Source organism: Acipenser ruthenus, chromosome 10 (genome assembly GCF_902713425.1).
Source record: "Acipenser ruthenus chromosome 10, fAciRut3.2 maternal haplotype, whole genome shotgun sequence".
Lineage (NCBI taxonomy): Eukaryota > Metazoa > Chordata > Actinopteri > Acipenseriformes > Acipenseridae > Acipenser > Acipenser ruthenus.
This window is the reverse complement of record NC_081198.1, coordinates 34,254,575-34,281,811: the sequence shown is the minus strand read 5'-3', so window position 1 is coordinate 34,281,811 and position 27,237 is coordinate 34,254,575. Positions and strand designations below refer to the sequence as shown.

At 37.5% G+C, this 27,237-nt stretch overlaps 2 protein-coding genes and 1 long non-coding RNA gene across 6 annotated transcripts in view; 1 reads left to right on the top strand and 2 right to left on the bottom strand.

The window, feature by feature from the left end:
• The window catches only part of LOC117412271 (striated muscle-specific serine/threonine-protein kinase-like), a 118,319-nt gene extending 105,152 nt beyond the window's left edge, over positions 1–13,167 (bottom strand). For 2 of the 4 annotated variants that reach the window (XM_034020514.3, XM_059032068.1), the window contains exon 1: positions 11,747–13,167. In XM_034020514.3, coding sequence (XP_033876405.2) covers positions 11,747–12,185 — 439 coding nt within the window. In that variant the 5' untranslated portion in view covers positions 12,186–13,167. The remainder of the gene's footprint in view (positions 1–11,746) is intronic. The other 2 variants (XM_059032065.1, XM_034020486.3) reach the window with 2 other exon arrangements.
• Positions 13,168–14,008: 841 nt separating this feature from the next.
• LOC131738172 (uncharacterized) lies at positions 14,009–22,287 on the bottom strand. Its single transcript, XR_009329714.1, has 6 exons — positions 22,207–22,287; positions 19,742–19,928; positions 18,758–18,895; positions 17,051–17,122; positions 14,759–14,810; positions 14,009–14,283 (listed from the first exon to the last, which is right to left on the bottom strand). It is a non-coding gene; the product is annotated as an uncharacterized LOC131738172 (long non-coding RNA).
• LOC117407103 (inhibin alpha chain-like) lies at positions 22,026–26,135 on the top strand. The gene is made up of 2 exons (XM_034011740.3): positions 22,026–22,556; positions 24,632–26,135. Exons 1-2 carry the CDS (start codon positions 22,268–22,270, stop codon positions 25,378–25,380), a joined length of 1,038 nt encoding a protein of 345 aa, XP_033867631.1. The 5' UTR covers positions 22,026–22,267; the 3' UTR covers positions 25,381–26,135.
• The last annotated feature ends 1,102 nt before the right edge of the window (positions 26,136–27,237 follow it).

Here is a 27,237-nt window from a genome sequence, read left to right as displayed (position 1 = left end):
ACAGCCAGTGTCAAGGGGCAAGCATCTGAAATTCATTTTTAAAAATGCATTGCTGTACTACACACAACTGTCATGAAATGGAAGTATGAGGAGCTATATATATGGGTGTCAACATTGTTCTGGAGGGGTCGGGTCATTCCTCAATGATTACAGTCTCTGGGAAGTTGGATCTACAGCATTTGGATCTCTGGAGTTTACCATCAGTATTTGGAAATGTTTTTTGAGTGGCTACTATTACCTTTATACAGTCAGGTCAGAGTCCAAAAAGGGAGATGAAGCTTTTGTATATTACAAATTAGAAAAAATGTCAGGGATGGTATTTGCATAACCAGAAATAATGTCATATGAGGGACAGTCCATTTACATGTGTGCAACAAATATGTATCATTTTTTAGTTCTTTAAATGCCATCACCAACATCTGCTCATTCATATGTTTTACCTCACACCACGCCAGAATTACAATTGGTAAATAATCAAAAATACTTGACTTTTTCTTATAGCAATGTCTCCAACAACTATCTACTTGACTTTGTTATGACATGTTCAATATCCAAGTTGACATTTTTTATATGAACCAAAAAAATCTTCTCTCAAAATACCACATTCATTTTTAACTAGAAATTAAAATTTGCTATAAAATGTGCTTGATATCATTGAACCATTTCCTCTTCCAATGAATGTTAAAATATTGTAATGAGCAAGTCATCCCACAAGTGCAGTGGGGTATCTCAAAATATTATCCATTCACTAGGAATGCAATACAACTAGGCAGGTATTGCCTATTGAGGGGCAAAATTAAAAAATGCCCTACCCAGTCAATGCCCTACTTTTATATTTAGTATGCACCCTACTTGCTGAAGAGTAATATATGCTTTCAATTACTTATAACAAATAAAGCATTCCCAGACTCCGCTATGCATATAAGGCTGTTACGTAATTCCGTCTTGGGTTTTGGTGACATTGATACATTTCTTTTATTGTAAAGCGCCCTTGGCTGCTTGCATAAAGAGCACTATATCAAAGTAAATTGTATTGTAAAAAACTTTGAAGGAATTACAACCTTATTATGTACAGTTGGGTGATTAATTAAATAGATAGTTACTGCTAAAAATACTATATGCCTCTTATGAGACTTTACTCGTATCAAAATATATGTAACATTTGTAACTGATTTTATGAAAAATAATCCTTTTAATTAAAAAAATTGAAATATAAACATCTCTCATTGTACCTTAACTCTCAAATAAATGACCTTTAACTTTAGCAGTCATTTTTAAAAAGTAACTCCTTTATGTGTATACTTGCAGCAAGACTGAGGCTATGCAGCCTTTCAAAACAAATGATTGAGTAAGACTAGTACACACAGATTTATAGCTACACTGTTTAACCTTATTCCATCTCTCACTGATTCCACTACAAAGCTAGAACAACAGCAGTCATACTGTATATGTCATCACCTCACACCTCACTTTATCCTTCAAGAAGTCTATACAAAAAGCCTCTAAAAGCATGTTCCGTTCCAATACCAATAAGCAAAAAAAACTTACTTTAACTTGAGTCCTCTGAGAAACCCAAAGTCTTGTTAACAATGAAACCATAAGGTCCCACTGTGCTTTAAAATTGACTTTTTTTCTTTACTTAGATATATCTTGTCTTTTTCAAAAAATCCCCTCAAAATATACGACTGGGGAAATGCATCCTTTACTGGTCCTATTTTTAACTTTAGACTGCCTGGTCTTTTTCTTCTTGTTTTTAGGATATGGTATCTATGCCCCCAGGCCCTTCTCTCCTTCTTGCTCATCTGAGAACAATCCAGATGGTCTATTTCTGGCAGCATACTAGCCCGGCCTTTAACTGGCACTAGAGTTTACAGACAAGCCTACAACTTGCCAACAGACATCAATATGCATTTAATTCTGAAAGCTTTGAATGAGCTATGACCATATTGTCCTATGGGTTAATAAAGCTGAAAACTGCCACAAAAATCTTTATGGAAAATTATTTTTAAAAAAAAACAACACACACAACACATCACTGGGAGGTAAAGGCACTCTGCCCGGAGTGCAGGATGCACCCTATAGCTTGGAGATTGCTGGTTCAAATCCAAGCTATGCCACTGCCGACCATGGACGGGAGTTCCTAGGGCATAGCACACAATTGGCCAAGCGCTGCCCAGGTGGGGTTGGGGTTAGGTCAGGTAAGTTAGGTAAGTTCTTGATATAGCTGCATGCCAGGCTTGCAGAGTGAAAAAAATCTGCGACGGCTGACGGCACTCGTTTTGGAGGAGGCGAGTGCTCGTCTTCGGGTTAGTTCGGGGGTTGCAGCGGGGACACAAGTTGAATAATAATTGGACATTCCAAAAATTGGGTGAAAATTGGAAAATAAAAAAAAAATTGTTTAAAAAAAAAAGGGTGTCACATGATACAGTCATAGTCACAACTTGCAACAATTTATTAAAAAATAAATAAAAATAACATTATTATTAATAATAATAACAATAATAATAATAATAATAATAATAATAATAATAATAATAATAATATTTTGAGTAATCGTAACGAGAAACTGTAACTTAAAGCTACTTAAACATTTTTAAATAACGTTTGACTTGGGGTTTAAATAAATAGAGACTGACAGATATTTTGGCATGACATACAGTAACTGGGAAGGAGCCCTAGGAACCTCGCACGCAAAGGTTACAATAAAAGGGATGCCATATTGCCTCCAGTGTATTTAAAAACTTTAAAAGAACAACTTGTTATGGGCATGAAATATTATTTGTTTTCACTAATGTATTCTTGATTTGATTCACTTTGTATCATTCATTTATCACTATCAAAAAAACATGGTTTAGAGTTTAAAGCAACCCTGTTCTCAATAGAGATCTCAGAATCATGCCTAACCTCCAAGTACACCAGGGTCAGACATGAAACCAAGTGCTCTGTTACAGAGGCAGTTATCTCTGAAGTCATTATCATGGCTGAGCAATAATATAAATACATACATTGCTAATGTAGCTCATCCTGTATATTGTGCTGTTTTGTGAGTTTTATATGACAAATAACTTTAATCAACACATGCTAAGTTATTCCACACAAGGTACAAATGAGAAATAAAAAGACAGCATTTGTTTTACAAGTAAATGCATTATATTACCTTATTAAACTAAAATTAAATGAACAAAACACATTTGTTGTGTTTAAAATTTGCATAAGAATTTAAACACAAAATTGCATATGAACTTTTGTTCAACTTTCCAGTTAACAAAATGTGTTAAGATTAAAAAAAAAAAAAAAAAAAAAAAACTCCCTGATGCCTGATTTTAAGAGTGTTGAGCGATAATTAAAAAAAACAATTGGGTGTAGGCTATGTAGAACAATAAAACATACTCATAAGCTTTGGGTAAAACTGTTATACATAGCATCCATTCTTACAATCAGTTTTCAGAACATTTCTGCAGTAAATGTCCACTAATACTGTCAAATACGTAAGGTACAATTTCAGTATGTCTTTCAGCACTAAGGAGTTACACTACCCTAGGATAATTAAATAAACAGTGTCCATACTGGAAAAAAATGAAAACAGCCATAGATATACACATAGTACATGAGATCAGCTTACTGCAATGTTATTTTCCTAGACCTGTATACAGGTCTGCAGTGTTGAAATAGTTAAAACATGAAATAGCTTTACAAGATTTGCCTACATTGTTAAAACGGCTATCTACCGGTAAAATGCATTACACACATATTGGTTACAAAGCTGATTAGCTACTTATTTAAAGAAAATGTAAATTAATATATAAAAAAGCGCCACTACACGAACCTGATAAAATCAAACTCATGAAAGTAAACTGGTGCACAGTATGTGAATTCTTAAGCTGCATCCACACTGGACACGAGCGAATAATTTAGAAATCACTGCAACGCGAGCAACGTCGCTTTGAGAAAATTTTGCATCGCTAAAAAAACTTTTTTTTCATTGAGCAACTGGAATGAAACTGACCAATCAGAAGCAAGGTTAACACCCTTGACACACGTCAAACACACGCCTCAAATACATCACGCCACAAAACAAGTTAATCATGGACGACGAAAAGTTAATTTATGAGGTGCAGCAGTATCCATTATTATACGATTGCAAATTGAACTACTACAGAGACATCCGGAAGAAAGACAATGCCTGGGTGGCTTGCAGTGCATTTAGCAGCACCAAGACATTTTCTTTCCGATTATGCAAGTTACATAAAAATAGGTTTATTGGTAAGCAAAAAAAAAAAAACCGTAATATACATGCAGTCTACATATCCAGCATTTAAATGGAAAATGTGCATTTTTGCTGGCTTTTAAAAATGACACAAAAAAAGTCCCACGTTCACACACTTTGAACATGTGACCTAAATTTAAAAGTTATGGCTTTTTTTGCGTGTTTGTTTTATGATAAATAATGTTTTGTTCACTAAATTGTTCAATGGCACAAATCTGTGACAGGAAGACGGTCTTTACATACGCATAAAGTGAAGTTTTGTGGAAAATAGTGTACACGTCAAATTAGTACCAGCAAAAATGATAAATGCGCAGATATCTATTGACACGTATTCTGAGATGATAGTTAAATACACTACACCGCCTTCACACTCTAAAAAAAGAAAGTTTGTGTCAGAGATGCAGTAAGTGCATTTTAATTAGATACAAATGGCGTACGTTTTCATGGTGTGCTTGGTCTACTACCGATTCACATCAAAGATTTGATAAATAATTTGTTTGGTTTCATTTTTCAGTAGATTTATGAACACCACTTTGTATATGAATAAAAATATCAAAATGATCATTATTATATTGAAAAAGATGTTTCAGTAATAAATATAGCGTAGGAGACAGCAATGGTAAGTCATGCGTTTGTGTAAAGGGCGTTCAGTAACACTAATAGCTGGTTATTCGGATTCAAGAAAAGTCAATTTGAAGTTCCTTTACTGTAAAATTACACAGTTAGTTGTTTGTTACACTCCTAAACAAATATGTCAGTAACATCCCCCCCTTCCCTCCCCCCAGCGGCAAATTCAAAATTAGAGCTATCGTGTGATGGAAAAGTTGATCAACAGTATGTACAAAATAGTATGCAATGAAAAGTTTAATGGAAATTGGATAAGTGGTATTTAAGACCAATACACTGTATGACACTAGGTAAGCAAATTAGGTGTTAGTATCATGGTAAAGTATATTAAAATGACCGATTTACAGTATGTTGAATAACTTCTTAGATTCTGAAGATACATGTCAAAATGTAAGTGTGGCATACAGATGGGCAGATGTATATCCCCCTGGAGTTGCTGGAATTAACAGCACAGTGAATCAAGTATTTTAAAGCCACTAACTAAACAACAGAACATATAAAGTGTGCTTGAAATATGAACCCTTTGCCCTTATGAAAGAAAGACCAGCTTAACAGAACTACCCTGCATTTCAACCAACACAGCCCTTCCGTGTGCCCCACAGTGACAAAAAAGTAATCCACAGTGGCCATTTCACATTCCAAGAGTCAGCAAAAAAAAAAAAAAAAAGTGAACTAAATGACAATGCTGTATTCTTTTTTTCATCTGTTCTGTCGAACCAGTCAATAAAGCTATCAATAAAGCCGGCAGCAACAAACTTTTTCTGAGTTCTTACTAAAAGAGTAGGGCAATGGACCGTGTCCCTTTACGAAAATGATCCTATATTTAGCAGTGATGTCTTTCAGTGTAACAGGAGAGCTCGTGGTCTGTTAACATGACAAAAATCTGAGGCCTGGCACATTCCTGAGTATAAATAACCAGGGGATAGATGGAGGATGGGGGGTTGGAGAGGGATTGAGAGGGGAGAAAGGGAACCACACTGAGTGATGGGACAGCTGTAGCACTGAGTTGGTTCAGTACAGGGAATTGAAACATGTAGCGTTGCTTTTCATATGGGAGAGAGGCAGGAGAGTAAAGAATGAAGGGGAGGGGGAGAAAAGAGAAATAGGAAAAAAGATGAAGTGTGATAGAGGAACTGAAGGATATCCATGTGGAAAAACTATTTGTATAACCGCATATGTTGCCTACTACATTGAGAAAATACAAACAAACAAAAAAAATCAATAAAAAATGGTTACAAAAATAAATATCCAGCAGATAAACATGCTGCCCACTATAAGAGAATAGTAAAAAGATGTATTTTATCTTATCAAATCAACATGGAGGAGAAGTTTCAAACATATTGGAAATAAAAATGATAGGACAGGGGTGCACAAATCCGGTCTAGTGTGAGGTGCAGAGTTCTCCAGGCTTTATAGGTGCCATTAAATAATTATCTGATTAAGACTTGAAAGGAGGGGCTCCCGAGTGGCACATCCAGTAAAGGCGCTCCGCGCGGAGTGCAGGATGTACCCTATAGCCTGGAGATCACAGGTTCGAATCCAGGCTATGTCACAGCCGACCGTGACCGGGAGTTCCTAGGGGGCGGCGCACAATTGGCTGAGCGCTGCCCGGGTAGGGAGGGCTTAGGTCGGCAGGGGAATCCACGGCTCACCGTGCATCAGCGACCCCTGTGGCCGAAAGGGCGCATGTGGTTCTGCAGTGGAGCCGCCGGATCTGTGTTGTCCTCTGGCACTATAGGTCTGGTGGCATTGCTGTGGATCTGCAGGGCGAAAAATGACGGCTTGGCAGGAGCACGTTTCGGAGGACGCGTGTTCCAGCCGTCGTTTCCCGAGACAACGGGGGGGGGGGGGGGGGTTGCGAGCGGTGAGCCGAGGATACAGATAATAATTGGGCATACTAAATTGGGGAGAAAACCAGGGTAAAAAAAAAAAATTGGCGACAACTAAATTTAAAAAAAAAAAAAAAAGACTTGAAAGGAAGTTAAATTGGTTCAATTTGGGGTACACATGGAATAAAGACCAGTGGTGCATGATTCCAGACTTCAAGGACCAAGATTTCTACATTTGAGTTAATGGGAAAGCAACCCGAGTTCTTCCATTTCATTGCAAGACTTTGTTCTTGACTGGCTTCATCAAGACATTTAAACATTTAAATTAAATCACAATATAAAGTCAAGTACAGTTTCATGTAAAACCCAACATCCGTTTATATGCAGCAAATTTAAATGCAGTGTTATTTGCAAGTTTGTGTAAAAGGCAATTAGACACAGGTATGGTTTGTCTGTTCTCAAAATGGTTCCATAAGAAAGATACACTTTGGTTAATGTGTGTTCAGTTAGGATAAATAAAGTGTGTATTGCCCTAATGCCATCTTCATTTCTCACAAACTGCTGGATTACGACAGTAAAATCACCTGAACAATGTCAAATTTATTTCTACTAAACATGGAAGTGTACTTGAGGTTTCCCACAATATAAACAACAACAAAAACCACAATGCAGTCCCAACAATTTATTTAATAAAGTAAAGCCCCCACAAATGTCTCGTTCAGAAGGTTATTATAGCCCAACATGCACAATTCTAAAAACAGTACCTTTACATTTTGAGTTCAACAAATGCACAGAATGAAAGAAGCAATTACTGAAGGAAACAGACCGTGAAACTATGTGGTAATTGCATGACTTCTATACTTGCACGGAAAATTATCAAAACGGTCTGGCTCATTTAAAAACAGACCAACCTGAAGTGGATTGCATCTAAATGAGTGGTTTCAAGACTAGTGCAATGTCAGCCAGCACAAAACAAACAGCACAATAAAAACACTGTCGTTTAGGATTGGGTACAGACAGGATGAAGAAATCATCGTGCACACACTGTTTGTGCTTGAACAGGCGCCTCACCGACATTTAAGTTTTTCTTGTACATATCAGCCAGTTTAGCATGATTGTGTCTATTTTAGTTGTAAAAGCAGAGCTTGCATGCAAAGCACAGTGAAGCCAATCTGAGTACACATGCTGTCTGTTTGTCTATGCCTGGCTGCAACAATAGTAACATCCAGGATACAGGAGCAAACAAAAGCATCACTCGACGCTATACACCTGCTCTTTATAGTAAAAGGCTTACACATGACGTTCATGACCCAATCCCCAAGGTCAGTCAATTTGGAGGCAAGCATTCAATTCAAAGGAGTGTGCTGCACCTGCTTATCAGTTAAGACTCATTTTTTGGGTTATTTACTGAATAGTGCTTGCTTTTTTTTTTTAAATCAATATGGGTTACGTCTGCCTTTTCACCATGCTTACTTTTGTCTCTGAAGCAAATACCCTGAATAGTATTCTCGTGTCTTAGGCTTTTCTGAAACTGATTTTTCTAGATGTCCCAGTTATATTATTTCTAATATCAAAAAGTGAATATACAGAAATAACAGTAAATGTATACTATGTATAGCATTCCTACAAAGACTCCACGACCCCACAATACTAGGCCCTATGTTGAAGTGAAAAGACATCATTCACTGAGTAAAATGGTAATGGTATTAAACTAGCAATAACTATTCAGTACAGTGAAGTTAAATGCTCCTTCTCATAACTCAGAGATTTATATGGTTTACAATGGTAAAACATTGATATAGGTATTAATTAGGTATTGTAAATTGTTACTACAGTATGTAGTAGTGTTGCAGTTAATATACTGTATGCATTTACTGTGCTTTGCCGTGCGTCCCCATGCTTTAAATCTGTTTTACTATGGCTTTTAGCAATGCCATTGCAAACTTTGTAAGGGGCTGTCTGTACCAAATGGTGCCCCCCATGGTTGCTTTGTTAGACAGTCTCTACAAAATTAAAATTTTTAAAGTTTAAATTTAGATGTATAGCTTTGGCCAAAAATGTAGCATCACCTAGAATCTTAGGACTGAGACATAATAAAATGATATTGCTAAAGTCTAGCACAGCATTTCATGTTCGAATATTCAGCAGGTTTTAAAATCAGGTAATCAGTTATACACTATACATTTGTATTTTCCACATCCCTATCAGTGTGAATATGTTCTTAGCTTAACAGATGTATTCAGAAATAACCCTTGAGTGCTGGTGCTCGCTTAATTGTGATGAAGTGTACACAATGCCTGACCGTATCCAATGTCACTGTCCCTTTCATGAGCACTACAATATAAAATAATGAAATATACAATACAATCAAATAAAAACTAAATGTAATCACCTACATCCTACAAAACAAGTGATCTACCAAATAAGTTCAGTGGAGAAAAAAACATAGCACTGTAAGTCGATAAGAGTGATCAGCCAACAGTAAACACATTTAGCGCTGTACGTGGTGGATACTCTGAAGTGTAATTTGCACTATTTAAGTTACAAAACTAGTATAATAACCTATACACTTGCTTGTTGATATAGTGGTTATGTTCCAGATTTAATTGAAGTGAAATACTCTCGCCCTTTTCTTATCTTACAGACTACTTCTGGAATATACTGTATCTCTCCACACTCCCTCCCTTCTTCTGTGCTGTTTACAGTTATGTTCAAGTCTTAAATGCAGCCACATCATTCATAATCAGCTCTAATTAATTAATTAACTGTCAAAATGAGTAAACAAATTTCCTCACTTGGTCCCTCCTGCTGTTTGAGAAGACAGTATTCATCACTGTTACTAGAAATATATATATATATATATATATATATATGTTGTGCAAATAATGTTTTACCTGAGTTTCTAATGCTTCAGCCAGGTTTCTAAACTAGCACAAGTTTTATTTTACTCAGTTTTTCTCCCAATTTGAATTATCCAATTGTATTTCAGGCTCAGCTCACCGCTACCACCCCTGCGCTGACTCGGGAGCGGCGAAGACGAACACACGCTGTCCTCTGAAGCGTGTACCGCCAACCGACCGCTTCTTTTCACTCTGCAGGCCCGCCATGCAGCCAACCCAGAGCTGCAGCGTCGGAGGACAACAAAGCTCTGGGTAGCTTACAGGCAAGCCCGCAGGCGCCCGGCCAGACTACAGGGGTCGCTGGTGCGCAGTGAGCCGAGGACACCCTGGCTGACCTAAGCCCTCATGTACCACGGTCCGGTCCTGTCTGGGGTGTGTGATGTGTTTTCATATAGTGTGTGTGAGTCGTTTGGTGTGACCTCCTCGCACCCCCCCCCCCATGTCATTCCCCACTGTGTGTGGAATGCCCTGACCTGTGTTAAGCTCTGCAGCTGTATAGGTTGGATGAATAAAACTTGGTTGATTTAACTCTGTTGAATCGGTCATCACTTCTGGGTAGAACGCATGTGTAGCAGTAATGTTACAATAAGTTAGAAAATATTGTAAAAATATGTAATTTGATATGTTTCAAAGTATATGGAAGCATACTTTGAATTGTGTTCCCTTATTTCATTTTACGGACATTTTATATATTTAAAAATATATTTTTGACATATATTCTCAACATATTTCAAAGTATATGGAAGCGTACTTTGAAATATGTTTCCTTATATTTCATACTATATGTTGAGATATATTTGTAAATATATGTCAATGTATGTCTAAAATATATTTAAATATATAAAATGTTTGTAAAATGAAATATAAAGGGAACATAATTCAAAGCATGCTTCCATATATAAATTATATATATTTTTTAATGTATTTCAATATATTTTTGCGGCTATTTTTTATATTTCAATATATGTTTTAAAATATATTTTTGAAATATATTTATTGTATATTTATGTTTCATCTTGACTTCGATTACCTAATTTCCAACTTCACTGGAAAAAAGTTTTAGAACAGAAAAATGGTGCAGCATGGTGTAATGCATGGTGTACAAATTGTATTTCACAACAGTAACAATGGAACAATGAAGATACTGGTCTTCAGGCTCTTTAAAACACAATGGTGAATGAAACCACACATTGCATGTGCATCTAAACTTTGCAGTTTTAATGCCTGTTTATTTGCATACAGATGGCAGAGAAGACAATCCAAACAAGGTCTCCAGACCCAAAACTTTATTCCAGAGAACTTAAAGGGCAAATATGGATCTTGCACAAGTTTCAATATCCATACATAATTGAACACTAAAAAGTGTTGAACTATGTCAGATACAACATAAGGTGAAGCGCCTTACTAAAAACAATAATGAAAAAAATAACTCTTTAATGTCACATGAATAAATCTCTCAAGCTATTTATAAGGCAAGCATCATGTGAAATATTCATGGCTGATAAAATATACTGCATGAAGTAGTTGTACTACTTCATGCAGAGACACAGTGTGCAATATGCAACACAATTGGGCTCCAGTATAGAGTTCTGAATAATTTATTGGTGCCACTGCAGTTTTTTTTGTGTCTACGTAATCCCAACACCACACATAAAATATAGGTCCCACTGATTTAATAGGAATAGGGTCATACTGGCATGAAGACCAACTTAAACATGCAATTTTGCTGTAACTAAGAAACACAATTAAAAGGGGTGCTAACCAAGGTTTTAAAATCTGTTTTTTCACCTTGAAGATCTTTTAGGCATTTTGTACTTCCATTTGGAAAATTCAAATATTTGAAAGGCAACACCATAGATAACGTTGCTTCCTGGTACCTAATCACTTCATGTGCTGTAGTGAAACCCACTCCATTGGTTTTCCTGCAATCACCTGACCCACAGCAATCGGTTACAGTGCTGCTACTTTCTATTTGAAATATCTGCATATTCTGGATTAGTGTAAAAGACCCGAAGGATTCTTAGCACACTAAAAAGGGTCCAGTAATGTAAATAAAGCGAATAAAACGGATTTTAAAGCAGTGGTTAGCATATATTTAAGGAAGTCAGTATTTTTTTATTTACCATCCTCCAGGTCCATGACCGCTAGTACACCGCTGGTCCGGGCCTCTCCTAATGGGTTGGTCGCTATGCAGGTGTAGAGCCCGGCGTCACTGAGCTTGCAGTCCCTGATCCACAGACCTCCGTATTCCTGGTTATCCATGGCCAGTTGCCTTTCATTGTGGTACCAGTAGAGGGCCGGCTGTGGATCTCCCGCTACGGTTACCTTCAGCCGGATATCGCACCCAGTTCCCACAGCAGCATTCTTCATTTTTCTGATAAACAGTGGTGCAGTTTTGTAGGGGTATTCTCCGGAGCCACGCAGCTCTTGCACTGCCGGATCCACAAGCACTTTGGCACGTTTCGATGGAATTTTAGGACTAGGGGGTGCCGCACCTAGCCTACCCCATGCTGCCTCTTCCTCAGGCTTCTTAAGGGTCATTTTAACTTGTGCTTTGCGCATGGCTGGTGTGTGTGTGTGATTTAATGCAGGTCTTTAATTCCTATACAGTCATTAACTTGTATCTTTTACCCTAAATTAATCTTTCTCCTTCAGAAAGATCTGTTTCAGTTTTTTCTAATCCTTGAAATTGTATTCCATATTTGGATTTTTCTGTTTTTCCTAAAATTTCGATTTTTTTCTGTGTAAAATCAATAACAAATTCACCAGCATACCAAATCTTATTTTGTTTCTTTTTCTTTTCCACTAAAAAATAAATAAATAAATAAATAAAAATGTTCTGGTATTACAATTTTTTTTTTCTTATCTAATCCGTTGCCAGATTTTTCTTTGTGAAATTACAACAGCATTGTTTCAGATTTGACTTCTGCCAATCAGATCTTAATCCTAATTACATACACCTTTTATTTAAATTTTTTAAATATAATATTTCAAAACTATTCCACAACTTTAAAAGCAAGCTTTTACATGAAATCTGACCTCAAGCACACAGTCGGCAGTGCCAGATGCTTTTGGAATACCTTGTTAAATCCCTGGAAAGTCTAATTAGAGTAATTAAAAGGAAAGAAACAAAACAAAAAGATGTAATCTTTAGCCAGTTAAGTAGATCCAAGCCTGTCCCTTGATGATATTTTTAGTTCAAGTCAGGATCATGTTGCATTAACAGCTTCTCTGCTCTTTGCCTTTTAGGAGCGAATGGTTCTGCTTTCCACCCTTCTGCACAGCTCTTCAAGCTCTTAAGGGACCAGGGAGAGTCCAGTGGTGTCTTGGTTACTGTTTCAGACTGTTTTACTGTTTTCTTTTCTTTGTAAAGTCAGTCGGTGCCCTGCTTTCCTGGAGTGCCCCCTCTCTCTCGCTCTCACTGCTGAATCCCTTGGGAGGCGATTGCTGAGCCCCCTAAGCCTTGAAGTGACAGCTGCTCACTGATGGCTCTCAATCTTGGGACTGTGAACCCATTCAGTGCTCTTCCCATCCTACCCTATCCTTATCAACCAACCAACCAACCAACCAGCTCAGAGGAGTTGTGTGTAAGAGAAAGGGGGGTGGGGGGGTGGGGGGGGGGGGGGGTAGATACTGTGTTCTAATTTCACTTGTCAAAGATAGACGCCAACCAGGAGCGTTCAAAGTTAAATTGAACAGTATCAGGTGCCGCCTGCCACAGTGTCCAACTTGGTTACTTTAACCCCCTGGGCCTTAGTGCAACCCACCTGATCACCTGGGTGCAAATCCAGCACAGGCAGTCTGATTTATATTATTGTATGATTTATAACATACCATAATATAATACCAGTCTGTGGTTTGTTAATGCATGATAATACAAATATAAATATAATATAAAATGGGTCTTTTTTAATTATCCAAAGTAGTAGCTCTCAGTAGACCTGTAGCAGCAATAAAAATGTATGTCGGTAGCATTCAGGGGAGGCAAAGGGGGAGTGTATCCACTGTGCAGAACGGGTTGGGAACATTTAAAAAAATGTTAAATGCATTAAGAAATTTAGTTTGCAATTTTTTCTTAATTCCTTTTCGTGCATTGAGGGATTTCATTTGTTGTCTAGGGTGGCTAGGGTTTTATTGATTAACGTTAGGGAAGACTCAATTCAGATATTTCAATTTATTTGCCTTAAATTTAGAGAAAGGGAAACTGTTGTCCTCTAAAATCGAGAGAGGTCACTCGGCTGACGCTCCAAGGCCGCACGGAAAGCCGATCTATGCAGGGAGAACTAAAGTGCTGGAAAAAAGAATAAAGAAATAAACACACAGAGGGCCAGGGGTCTCTTCCCACCCCCTCCCTCCCCCCCAGCTGTAAGAGTCACCTTCGATAAGCTGAGTCAATGACTAGCTCGAAAGTTGGGAACAAGCTTGCTCTCCGAAGGGGGAGACTGGCACGAGTGTAATTAAATAGATTTAAGCAGGAGAATGGAAAATGAAATTCTGTTTTTTGGCCGGGGGTCCCCTCTGACCAGCAGGAAGCTTCCTCTCGGAGGGCGAGACGACGTAGTCGGCCTCTAAGGTTGGGAAGTGACCTTCACTTGGCCCCAGAGGGGACCGTTGCTGAGGTGACTCCGCAAAGTGGAGGAGGAAGTGAGAATGGAGGAAACTGAAAAGCAAGACGAGAATTAGGAAGCTGGCTACTGTTTAAATAGGGTGACTGACAGGTAATTAAAGGTTGACTGACAGATACTTTAGCGGGATGACACAAGGGAGGAGTCCCGGCTCCATCCCCCCAAAATACTCCAAGTATATAGGTTAGGCATAAATCTGCTGCAGGAGAAACATCCTCAGACAAAAGATGGCCCTCTACCAGCTTGATTTAGTGTGTGTCAGTGTCATATTAAAAAAATGAATGTACTGTATGCCAAGATTAACATGTACCGTATGTATGCTCCGATTGTAAAATAAGCATTCATCGTGATTGTAAAATAAATGTCTGCGGTAACTACAAAATGTATCATTTACAAGCATGTGCATTATATGACAATTACAGAAATTCTCTCCTGCTTACTAATAAATCGTCTGCTGGTCAGTTCTGCACCTGCCTGAAGTAGACTCTACATCACCCTCTTTTTACTCACCCCTTCCTGAACTGGCCCAATGTCTAGGTCAATGACATCCAAGTCCAGGAGTCTAATGGAAGGGAACATTATTTTATTGTGAGGGTCATTTTCAGGCAATGAACAGTGTCCTCATAATAGGGACCAGTTGAGTCTTTACAGTAGAAACGCTAGATTCCAGTTGTCCTGATTGTTATAGATGCAGTGATACCAGAATGTATTCAGACAGACATCCTAAGTTAATTAATGTGTATGTACGGATATATATATATATATATATATATATATATATATATATATATATATATATATATATATATATATATACAGCTCTGGAAAAAATTAAGAGACCACTGCAAAATTATCAGTTTCTCTGGTTTTACTATTTATAGGTATGTGTTTGGGTAAAATGAACATTTTTGTTTTATTCTATAAACTACTGACAACATTTCTCCCAAATTCCAAATAAAAATACTGTCATTTAGAGCATTTATTTGCAGAAAATGACAACTGGTCAAAATAACAAAAAAGATGCAGTGTTGTCAGACCTCGAATAATGCAAAGAAAATAAGTTCATATTCATTTTTGAACAACACAATACTAATGTTTTAACTTAGGAAGAGTTCAGAAATCAATATTTGGTGGAATAACCCTGATTTTCAAGCACAGCTTTCATGCGTCTTGGCATGCTCTCCACCAGTCTTTCACATTGATGTTGGGTGACTTTATGCCACTCCTGGCGCAAAAATTCAAGCAACTCGGCTTTGTTTGATGGCTTATGACCATCCATCTTCCTCTTGATCACATTCCAGAGGTTTTCAATGGGGTTCAGGTCTGGAGATTGGGCTGGCCATGGCAGGGTCTTGATCTGGTGGTCCTCCATCCACACCTTGATTGACCTGGCTGTGTGGCATGAAGCATTGTCCTGCTGGAAAAACCAATCCCCAGAGTTGGGGAACATTGTCAGAGCAGAAGGAAGCAAGTTTTCTTCCAGGACAACCTTGTACTTGGCTTGATTCATGCCAAAGCTGCCCGATTCCAGCCTTGCTGAAGCACCCCCAGATCATCACCGATCCTCCGCCACATTTCACAGTGGGTGCGAGGCGCTGTGGCTTGTAGGCCTCTCCAGGTCTCCGTCTAACCATTAGACGACCAGGTGTTGGGCAAAGCTGAAAATTGGACTCATCTGGGGGTGCTTCAGCAAGGCTGGAATCGGGCAGATTTGTCTTTGTGAAGGACGCATGAATCAAGCCATATATATATTATATTATTTATTATTTTATTTTTAGGTAATTGACAGGTTTCTCTAAGCCATACTATATATGAACTGCATTAATTACTATACCTTGTTTTCAATACAGTAACCTTGCAATAAGGGCCTTTTGTAATTTTACAGTTTAACATGATTTTCCCATGCTTCAAAAATATATTTACTGTGCGAACCATGGTTTTCACAACACATTCTTAAAAATCGGTGGTTTAAGACTTGTATGTTTTACTACACAGTTATTTTAGGCAAACTGCAGTACATTTATAAGGATGACCCAGGAAGAGAGGATACAATACACACAGTACAGAAACAGGCCCTCCAGACAATATTACCGTACCATGTAAGGGCAAGTTGGCATAACACTGAAATCTGACAGTCCTGCTGTCTAGACAGAAAACTGTCGCCCTCTAGTGACATTTAGACTCAAGACACCGATTATTATTATTATTATTATTATTATTATTATTTATTTCTTAGCAGACGCCCTTATCCAGGGCGACTTACAGTTGTTACAAGATATCACATTATTTATTTATTTATTTTTTTTTACATACAATTACCCATTTATACAGCTGGGTTTTTACTGGAGCAATCTAGGTAAAGTACCTTGCTCAAGGGTACAGCAGCAGTGTCCCCTACCAGGGATTGAACCCACGACCCTCCGGTCAAGAGTCCAGAGCCCTAACCACTACTCCACACTGCTGCCCGACTGTCTGCAGTGCACTAGTGTTGGTAGGTGAAGATCATACTATTAACACAGTAACTCACCACTCCTAATGCATCAAATAAATAAATCATTGAGTGTAAAATGTTCCAGAGTTATGACCCCTGTACAAGCCTATTTCATGAATCTGTGTATCATTATTAATAGAGGGTACAGCAGACAGCGTGATTGGTGCCATTTTGACGTATCATTGACATTTAAACAATAAGCAAACAATTACGACTCTGTAAAATCCCTGCTTGAAGTTAGAACAAGATTAGTATAGATAATTTTGCTAAATAGGAACCAAGTAATGCGATATTTCATTGCAGGTCCTTACCAGGCAAAGATGTGGATGGAGTCACATCACCATCGTCACTTGTACCCAATCCTTACTTTTGAATAGTTCACTCTGAAAAATAATTTAAATACATACAATGGTCAGTTCTAAAATTGGGGCACCTTAATTTCCTTGATTTCTTACACTTCTGAAATTTAGTAAAAAAAAAATCTGTTTAAATAAATTAATAATCAGGTTACAGTGAAATACAAAAAAGGATTCTAACTTTATAATATATATGATGAAAATTGAATTAGACCATTTGTACACTTAAAAGTTAAATTATGGTAGTCTGAACTATGTTTTATTACTTAAAACCTAAAAATAGGCTGCAGTATGGTTGTCTCCACGAACACTGAAATGGGTCAAAATATAAAATACTTTGCTGGTAAATCTTTTAAAAATAAAAAATAAAAAACATGTATGAGATCTCAATTAAAATACAGCATATTTGGGGCTCCCGAGTGGCACATCTGGTAAAGACACTCTGAATGGAGTGCAGGATGCGCCCTATAGCCTGAAAGTCGCCGGTTCGAGTCCAAGCTATTCTATTGCCGGCAGTAGACAGGAGCTCCCAGGGGGCGGCACACAAGTATCTTTTTACATTTCAGCAGGGATTTGCCAGCTCAATATGGGAAGCCAAACACTCTGCCATCATTACATACAATTTGGAATCAGTACACATCTCGTACTGTTTAAATACTCAGCTTAACTGCACATTATGTCCTAACTTCGAAGTGCATGTATTTACTTGTTTAAAAAAGCACATTTGATCCATCTTGCATCCTTAAATCTTGGAATACTATGAGAAATTAACAGGAATTAAGAGATTTTTATTTACTGAGGGCATCTTCAAAAGCCAGACCTCACAGCATATTTTTAACCAATAACAGAAACAATTCTAAAAATACCTCACTACATCAGTATAAAACTAATGGAGGTGCCATCAAGCCTTCTGCTGTTCATTTAAACTCAAACCATACCAAGTATGTCAGTGACATACACCTCCCACCATAGCTGAAAATTCTAAATTAGAGCCATCAGTATCACAAAAAAAGCTGATAGCCATAACTTCTCTACAGCATACACTGAACAGTATAGAATAAGAAATGGCAATTAACAGTTACACCCCACCTTCCTGCCTCCTTATCATGAGTACTGGGTGACAGTGTAGTCTTGTGGTTAGATCTGACGGCTGGGAAAGACACCGTGTCTTGAAACTACCTTAAAAGTATTTTAAATCTGAGCTGAACGCCAAAACATTTTGTATATCACAGACCAGACTGTCTAACTCTTTAACCCTCTGGGCTTCAAGGTCAAATGGCAGCAGCTTTTCAAAAACATTTGAATTGTTCTAAATTGTAAAAGAAGCATTTCTTTATCAAGCGGAGGTGCCAAGGTTGCATCTGTGTTCACATGCCTTTTGTACAGAGTTGCCATTCTGGTGATTGCCAGGCACCCAGTAAGTTAGAGAAAGGGCCACTACAGAACCACATTGGGACCAGTGGGCTGGTTTTCCTATTGATCAGAGCAGTAAATTACATGTGTGACATTTATAAGCACATCTTTGCATGCACATTTATTTCAGGTTGGATTCTTGCCCAAGAGAGCAGTTGGAAGCTGACTGCCTCTCTAGGCCGAGTTCAGATAAAACAGGCCTCATTGTTTTGCTTATGATATAAAACAGACATATTAAATAAAAAACACCTTGAAATGGTTTTGCGATCTTATGGGAGACCAAGTGCAAGGGTAGCAGGCAATATTTCCGAAGCCTCTCTCTACTTTTAAAGCTGTGTGTTGTAGCAGGGGTCCAGTTTGTTTTATTGCAGTCCCTGGCCTAGACACCTGCAATAGGGTCAAGAATTACACAGTACAGAAGCAGAATTACAGTTGTAGCAAAAATATTCAGTTACCCTTCAAAATGCAAGTTTGTTATTTTTTATTTATACCAGTGCTTATTAGGTATAGTTAAAGGGTTATTGGTTATTATTAGACTGGTTTAGTCTCTATAGTACTGAAAAATTATCATATTATAGGCAGTAATTGTGTTTCTTAGTTATCAGCACCAGTGTTAATGAGATGCCTTGAAAATTCCTCCTTCAGTTCCCCCTCTGAGAGACCAGTGGTATGGCTTTATTTTAGAAATCAAACAAGTGAAAAGCAGGCCAGTAAAAAAAGAATGTGCGAGAGGAAGAACTACTTATACTGGGAGTTATCATAACAAGTTAACAAAAGTGTAGATCTAAAGATAATGACTTGTCAAAAAAACTTAATTTATAACCAATTAAATAACGAGTGAACATTTATTAATTGGCCTTGCTATTTATAAAGGCGTGTTTTAAGTGTGTTACACTGCAGCAAGGATGTATACAGCTATGGCAACTATCTGAATAACATTTGGTGCTACTGTATGCTTATATAGAACCCAGTTATACTTTTTTTTAAATTACATGGGTAACCCTGCAATAAGTTATGGCATCAGAGGCTATTGTGGGTAGTTGACAATACAGTTTGGTCAAACAGTGGCAATACAACCCTGATGTAAAACACCACATTATCCTGTATGTCAAATTATAATACTTATCCTTAATATAAAGATATGCAGAAATTCTTATGGTATAAATACTTTGTCAAATAATTCTATTAGTTTCTTTTAGTACCTACATAGTGATATGTAGGTTGCATACTTACTCAAATCGTCTGCATGACTTGTAAAGCCTGGTTTCTGGTTTCCATAGTTGTGTGATGATGCTGAGCAGGTGGCAGTTCACTGAAGCCGTGGTGGAACCCTATTGGTTGCTCTGCGGAGTGTTCTTGGTTACTGCATTGACTGCAGGATTACCTCGAATCAGTGATCTTCAATAGCAGTGCAATGGTTCTGTACAGAGAGGCAATTGTAGCACATAGTACCATTACACAGTACTGCAATGTCAAAAATACTGCAACGGCTTCTGAAAATGTTTACACTGTTGTACTATTTGCTAATGACTCAAGCCATTTTAGCACTTTATAATTGTAGAAAACAAACTAATTTCATAGCCATATTAAATTTCCATTAGCTACAAAGATCTCAAAATGTGCAGCTTTGAAAGGAGCACATAGCAGCATGGCTTGCAAAAATAAATTCATTTAACCCAGTGTAGTATGAGCTAGTACCAGATTCAAATAAAAATACAAGTTTGCAATCACATGTGTTTCTTTCAAAACTGCACATCTGAACCCTTTGTAATGCATGGCAGAGAGGTTTTATGGAACTATATTGTTGGTTACAATTACTTTAAACCCAAAAGTACAGCTAGTCTGTATACATGGCATCGGACAATTTCAAATGACGTCTTACAAATACTATACATTTCCATTAGTTAAAAGCCAGTTTTGTTACAACTTGATAACATTTTGAAGTGTTGTTTAAAACGTGAAGTCCAATATGTTGATGAACGTATTATACCTACAACGTCATGGTCAGAACATAATAGGGGTCAATGTCACTATGGCTGTTGTCACACACTGTGGTTACTATGACTGTTATACAACTGCTTTCCATCCTACATAATATCTCTTTGGGAAATACAAGAATAAGATCAGAAGCTTTACTCATGCAAGTTGCTCTACATTATTGAAATGTTTAGACAAAGTACAGTACGGACAATGTAGTAAAACACAACACTGCAATGGGTATCAAAGCTTTCTTATGTTGTTCATGTACAGTGCAGTATTCTACATTTAAAATATTTTAAGAGAGCAATCAAAGCAATACCTGGTACTATTATGATCAGCCATATTTGTTACATCAACACATGTTTTTATGCTTATTGTATTTTGCCAGATTATTGGTATGAACTCCTGTTAACTCCACCTGTCATTACCTTCTTAACTAAATCCAATTGAAGTGACACCGAAACTTTCTGATTTAGTTCATTTACAAATGCCCAGCCTAGCCATCCTCCTAATTACCAAGCCTAAGAACTGGAGAATAGAACAGGGGGGGGGGGGGGGTTTGAAGAATGCAAGTGAAATTCTGTTTTCTTCACACTGCCTTCCTATGGAGTGTAATTACTGAGATAACTCTCCCAATTGATATACAAGGCCTTTAATCTGGTACTTTGCTTTAAATACAGCTCTCGCTATGGAACATTATACATTTTGACATTCTTTCGTGCTGTTCTGACAGTAAGCATTAAAATTGAAGTTGTTATGGGAATTGACTCCTTCATGGAGAGGCATGATAATTATAGATATAGTTATGCATTAATTATGATTATGATGTGGGTTTCACGGAGAACAGAACTGCCATTTCCTTCCTTTAATGTTATACCCACCCTCATGTTCTGTAGGAGATTAAAATGATATTGCAGCTGTACATTCTGTATATATGGAGCATATGAAATGTATATGGGGTGTAAATTGGGTCATTTTTCTTATATGTATCCATTTTAATGCAAGCACCATCTTTAAACAACTTCAGTATTGTTTTTGGCATTATGGCATGAGGTAAATATTAAAAGATATTGTTCAAAGATGGTGCTTACATAATAAAAAAAATGGATGTTAAGTGGGAAAAATGTTAAAATTAACAAAATTGTGGCTTACATAGGATGCAGAATGATGATTGTGCCAAATTATGTTTTTTATCAACTAATAATCTACCTTACAGCAAACCTAGCCCCGTAAAAAAATCTACTTTTGATTACAAAAAAAGTAATCTTAAAAAAAGTTTGAATAAAACTAATTTAATCTTGGCCACATTTTTATAAGAAGAACAGGGCAGACCATTTTCATTGGACTGAAAAAAACTAAAAAAAAATAAAATGGAAACATTCTACAGATCTCAAAAAAACCCACACAGTAAAAAGCACGACTACTGATAGTATTCATACAGCTGAGACAGGGCATGGTCAAAAAAAGCCTGCAGTGATAACAAGAGAGAACAGGACATACTGAGCAACTGAAAAATCAACACAGCTTATGAGAACCTTGTAAAACAGAGTCACGGTAAAGCACGACTCAACCCAAGACAGAGCTAATAAAAGATCTACTGAGCTACCTACAAACCTGCATATTTGATTAAAACAATAAATTGAAGTCAACTTGCATTCCTAGTAGAATTACTAAAGAGCCCTCAAATGAAAGAAGACTGAATTGAGTTTATTGATTACCAGGAAGACTATCACCCTTCTGAAGCCTGGTTATCCGTTGGAGAAGCCCAGTTTATTCACAATGCTCCTGCCAGCCCCATTGCTGCTTGTAGCTCTCTGCGTTCCACTGTGGACCCAAGCCTGCGGACCCAACGATGAGGATCCACCCACGAGTGTTGTACTAGGGTGGTTCAAAGAGCGACTGCTGGAGAGCTTGAGACTGGAGGAGCCACCCAGTGCACAGTCCCACCACCAGCGAAAACTGGGGCTTACCCAACACAGAGCCTCCACTCAATGGGGCAGGGCAACACTGACAGAGAGGAGAAGATCTCAGCTGGACACCTCACAGGTCATCCTGTTCCCCAGCACTGGTCAGTCTATAGACAACTGCTTTGGAGACCCTGTTTTAATGTACATTCTATACAGTACAATAGCTCAATTGTGTAGAACACAAAACTTTGGAGCCTTCTCCGTATTAAGATGAAGTGTTTTTTTGCTGCAGTAGTATACTATATTTATACAGTAGAACCTCGGTTACAAACAGCTTAGGAATGGAGGTTGTTCTTAAGTCTGAAATGTCTAACTCTGAAAATGAGTTTTCAGTGACTTTAATAAATGTGTACACCTGCTATCTGCTACCTCAATTTGGCGACTAATACAAGGATATAGCACAGTAATGCAATACTCATTGTTATGGTTTAGTAGGCTTTAAAAATAGGACTATACAAAATTTAACTTACCATTGGAATTGTAACTGTAGCAGAAACACAGATTTAAAACGTCCAGAAAAACATGGGTTAACATACTATTTGTTTTTAATTTATTTCAAACAAAATGCATGCATGCAGCTTGCACAGTCATTCAGCCTCCTTTGGCTTGGGGGGTGGGGGGGAGGGAATTTGTGCTTGGTTTAAAATGAAAATGTTCCTAGTAAAATTGCCTGTACTTGCTTTGAAATTTGCCTCACATTTGTTGGATTACATTTGTTGGTACAGTAATTTAGCTTTCTTCATGACCAGCACGCCGCTTATAGTAGTACCTATCAGGTTACATTGCACTCATGGTTGAGTGATTGCATACTTCGACTAAAGTGAGGTGTTTGGTTGACCAGTCATTTAATATGTTCGGTGTTCATAATGAGGTTCTACCATTTTGGCTGTTACTACACTGCTCTGAAACCTGCATTGACAGATTTCAATAGTTTAAGACTGCACAATATAACGTTTAACACCAATTTGTGTCTGCTAAGTTAAAATGTTTTTTTTTTCTTCAATTTTAGAATTAAAACGTACATTTTTACAGTACCTTAGCTATAGAACTAGGGATATTAACCTGTGGCAATAGTGAATAGTTTGGGACCTTACTAATGTATTTAATGGTGGATGAATAGGGAATACCCTACCTTAAGATTTCAGACTGTAATTAACCCAAATCTTGGACTACTTTATTTTAACTTGGATACGGTAGTCCAAAATTAGTGTCAATCAGGATCTGTGAAACCACCCCTGTAAGTTTCACATATAATTACTCATTTGGCGAAGGATCTCCCTAGATCTAAATAATGTGCACACGTTGAAAATCATGCTATTGCCATTCAAATGAGGATTATGCATTATTTAGTTGTGTGAACAGGGTATAGCTACCCCTAGGGCCTCTAAAAATTGACAAACTCAAATCCTGATAATTAAGAATATTCCCATGGTCCTATAACATACAGGTATCAGGTATGGATGTCCTGCTATAACAAGCTTTTTCACCTGCAAGTGCATTACTTAAAACTTAGTAATCAGTTTCTCAAATTCATATTCAGTTTTTTTTTTTTTTAAAAAACAAATTCAGGTAACAGGCTTGAAAGATATAATCTTATGATATTGCTGTGTTTTCAGACAAACCAAAAAACTGTCTTGCTGCTCCTAGAATCATATTGTGCCATACAGTTTGTTGTTTAAAAATAATAATTAAAAAAGGGGTAAAAACTTCAAATAGAAAAACATATTCATGTCCATTTTCCTGCAACAACGATTTAGATTCAGTCTCTATGTAGCAGGTACCATATTAGGATCCTGTCTGAAGCATACAACTCCCACTGATACACATAGGACTGTTGCCAACTTCTTGAGTTAATCTACAATGCATGACAAATAGGTATATATCCAATTCAAAATGAAAGTGTGAAATAAAAGTACAGAAAATAAGGGACTTAAGAACATGATTGAATTTTTTTATTTATTTTTTATTTATTAATTGCCATATGACCTACAGCAGCGAAGTGATCTTACAGGAAGCAATTTATATATATATATATATATATATATATATATATTATATATATATATATATATATATATATATATATATATATATATATATATATATATATATATAACATAAACACCATACACCTTTGCGCATAAACAATCCTGACCTGTATCTCTTCTTTCCTCAGATTCCACTTGTGTTTTCAGTTCTGACCTCCCCCCAACAGAGGGAGCTGGCCACTTTACCTACTACTTTCAGCCCTCTGGATACACACTGGAGCGCATAGTCACCTTGGCTCACTTCTGGTTCTACTCTGGAGGGAACGTGACCGAACTGCAGGAAGGAAACATATCAGCACCGGTCTTCATTCTCACCTCTCACCAGCAGTTAGAAGAGGCAGCAAAACACCCAGAAAAGAGATCTCCAGATGGGTGGTCCATCTACCACATCAAGAGGCATATCCATCCCCTTCTATCAGATGGGCCTTTCGTTCTCCAGGTGCGTTGTCCGAATTGCGGCTGCCACTCTGAGCCCGACAAGACCCCCTTTCTTCAATTCCACATGCTACCAAAAAGCCCAGAGCGATCAAGGAGGTCCTCTGTTCCATGGTCTCCTTCTGCTATTGACCTCCTGCAAAAGCCAGCCCAAGAGCAGCCTGTATACAACGACTGCCACCGCATGGCACTCAATATCTCCTTTGAGGAACTGGGCTGGGACAACTGGATCGTCCACCCAAGGGCATTCACTTTCCACTACTGCCATGGGAATTGCTCCAGCAGGGAACACATGACCACCTTCCTTGGGATCAAGCAGTGCTGTGCTCCTGTGCCGGGTACCATGAAGTCTCTTAAATTTCGTACAACCTCCGACGGTGGATATTCCTTCAAGTACGAAACACTTCCCAATATGATTGCAGAGGAGTGCTCCTGTATTTAGCAGGAGTTTTGGGTGCCATCACAGATCTGGGACTACCTTTACATTATGTAGAAAATCTATCGACATGCCTGACATTCTAGTGCCCACTATTGCTAGAAATAAAAGTTGAATCACGTACTTTACCCAAATGTCAGATTTTACAGCTATGGCCAAAAGTTTTGCAACACCTAGAATTTTAGACAAAAAAAATAATAAAATGAATAAACCATCACCACCACCACTATATGAACAGAATTATTATAATTTTTTATTTAGCATCATGTGAAACTACAAACTGATAATCGCAAAAGTCTTCTGGAAGCCATAATAGTAGCACAGTATCATAAGGTCACATTTTTCAATTTGTCAGTGTCTCGTTAAGTATATGGAAAACTGCAAAGCGGTATGCAAGTCAATATGTTAATGTAACATTATTCAGCAGGTTTCTTTTGACTTTATGAAGCAAAATTAGTTAATGCTACAGGGTGATGCAAAACCTTTGGCCATCGCTCTAGATCATAACAGGAGAAGACCAGGTGCATTAAAGAGTTTGAATGACTGAAAACTTCTTGTTCAGAAACACCAACATTACACGGCTTTGACATTTATTTGGTTTTGGGGTAGATTTGAAAAAAAAATTATTAAAAAGTATTAAATACTACTCCTGTGTTTAATTCATTTCCCTTCACTAAATTAGCTTCAGAACAAACAACTTGGTACTGGGGGCTGAAATATCAGTTCTAACTAACGCATCATTTTATTGTTTAAAATCTGTTTTGATACAATGGTTTTATTCACATCCCCCAAAAAATTAAAAAATTAAAAGCATCTAATGATGGGCTTGCAAACATGTTTTCTCTCCAAGTACAGCAGACACACCAGAATGTAACCAAATCAGCAGGTCCCTGTAACACTGGGAAACAAAAACTGCATTTGTTCCATGTGGTAATGGCTACACAGTAGGGCAGGGGTCTCCAACTCTGGTCCTGGAGAGCTACGGGTGTTTTGGTTTTCGTTTCAACTGGGCTCTCGGTTACTTAATTGCACCAATTATTGGATTAATTAGTCCAGATTAACAGGTGTTCCAGATCTTTAGCCATTGATGATGTAAGAGACACCTAGAAAACCTGCAGGATTGGGGCTCTCCAGGACCAGGGCTGGAGATCCCTGCTGTAGGGAATCAGCTGTACTTCGAGACATGTTTGAAAACCATTTTAAAAATTTTAAAAGGTCAACAGGACTGTAATGACAACCAATGTGTTTACAAAACGATTATAAAATACATGATTTCTCATTATTTTCATCACTACACTTGCCATTTTTAAAGTTAATTGTAAACAGTTACAGTCCTGGAGATGGCTGTAATGTTCAGAAGTTACTGGATTTTTTCATATTCACAAATCAATGTTTTGGGTTCCCACCCCCATTCCCACCCCACCCCCCACATTTTATTTTCATTCTGTATTGATGTTTGTTTTTAAAATATATTCTTCCAGCAAGAAAGTTTTGGATGCCAGGACCATCTTGGTATTTGTGTTGAAATCGCATCTTTGTTAGGACAATGTCTGTATACAAGTAATGGTCATTAACAAGCACACATATTAAAACAAATATACAATACTATAAATCCGACAGATTATTTGCTCACCGGTCACATTGTTTAAAAGACATAGGGTACAATAAATACAAGTGGCGTTTCCTTTTTTTGTGCAAGGTCCAAGGTGGCTAGACCTTCTCTATTTCATTATGCAGACAATCATTTGTTAAACTTAACCTGACCCATGCAGCTCATTTTAAAATACAACTTCCACAAATCATTCTACTAAAATGTGTCTAATTTATAGTAACCATTAACCAAGATGTGACCAATTTGTTGTA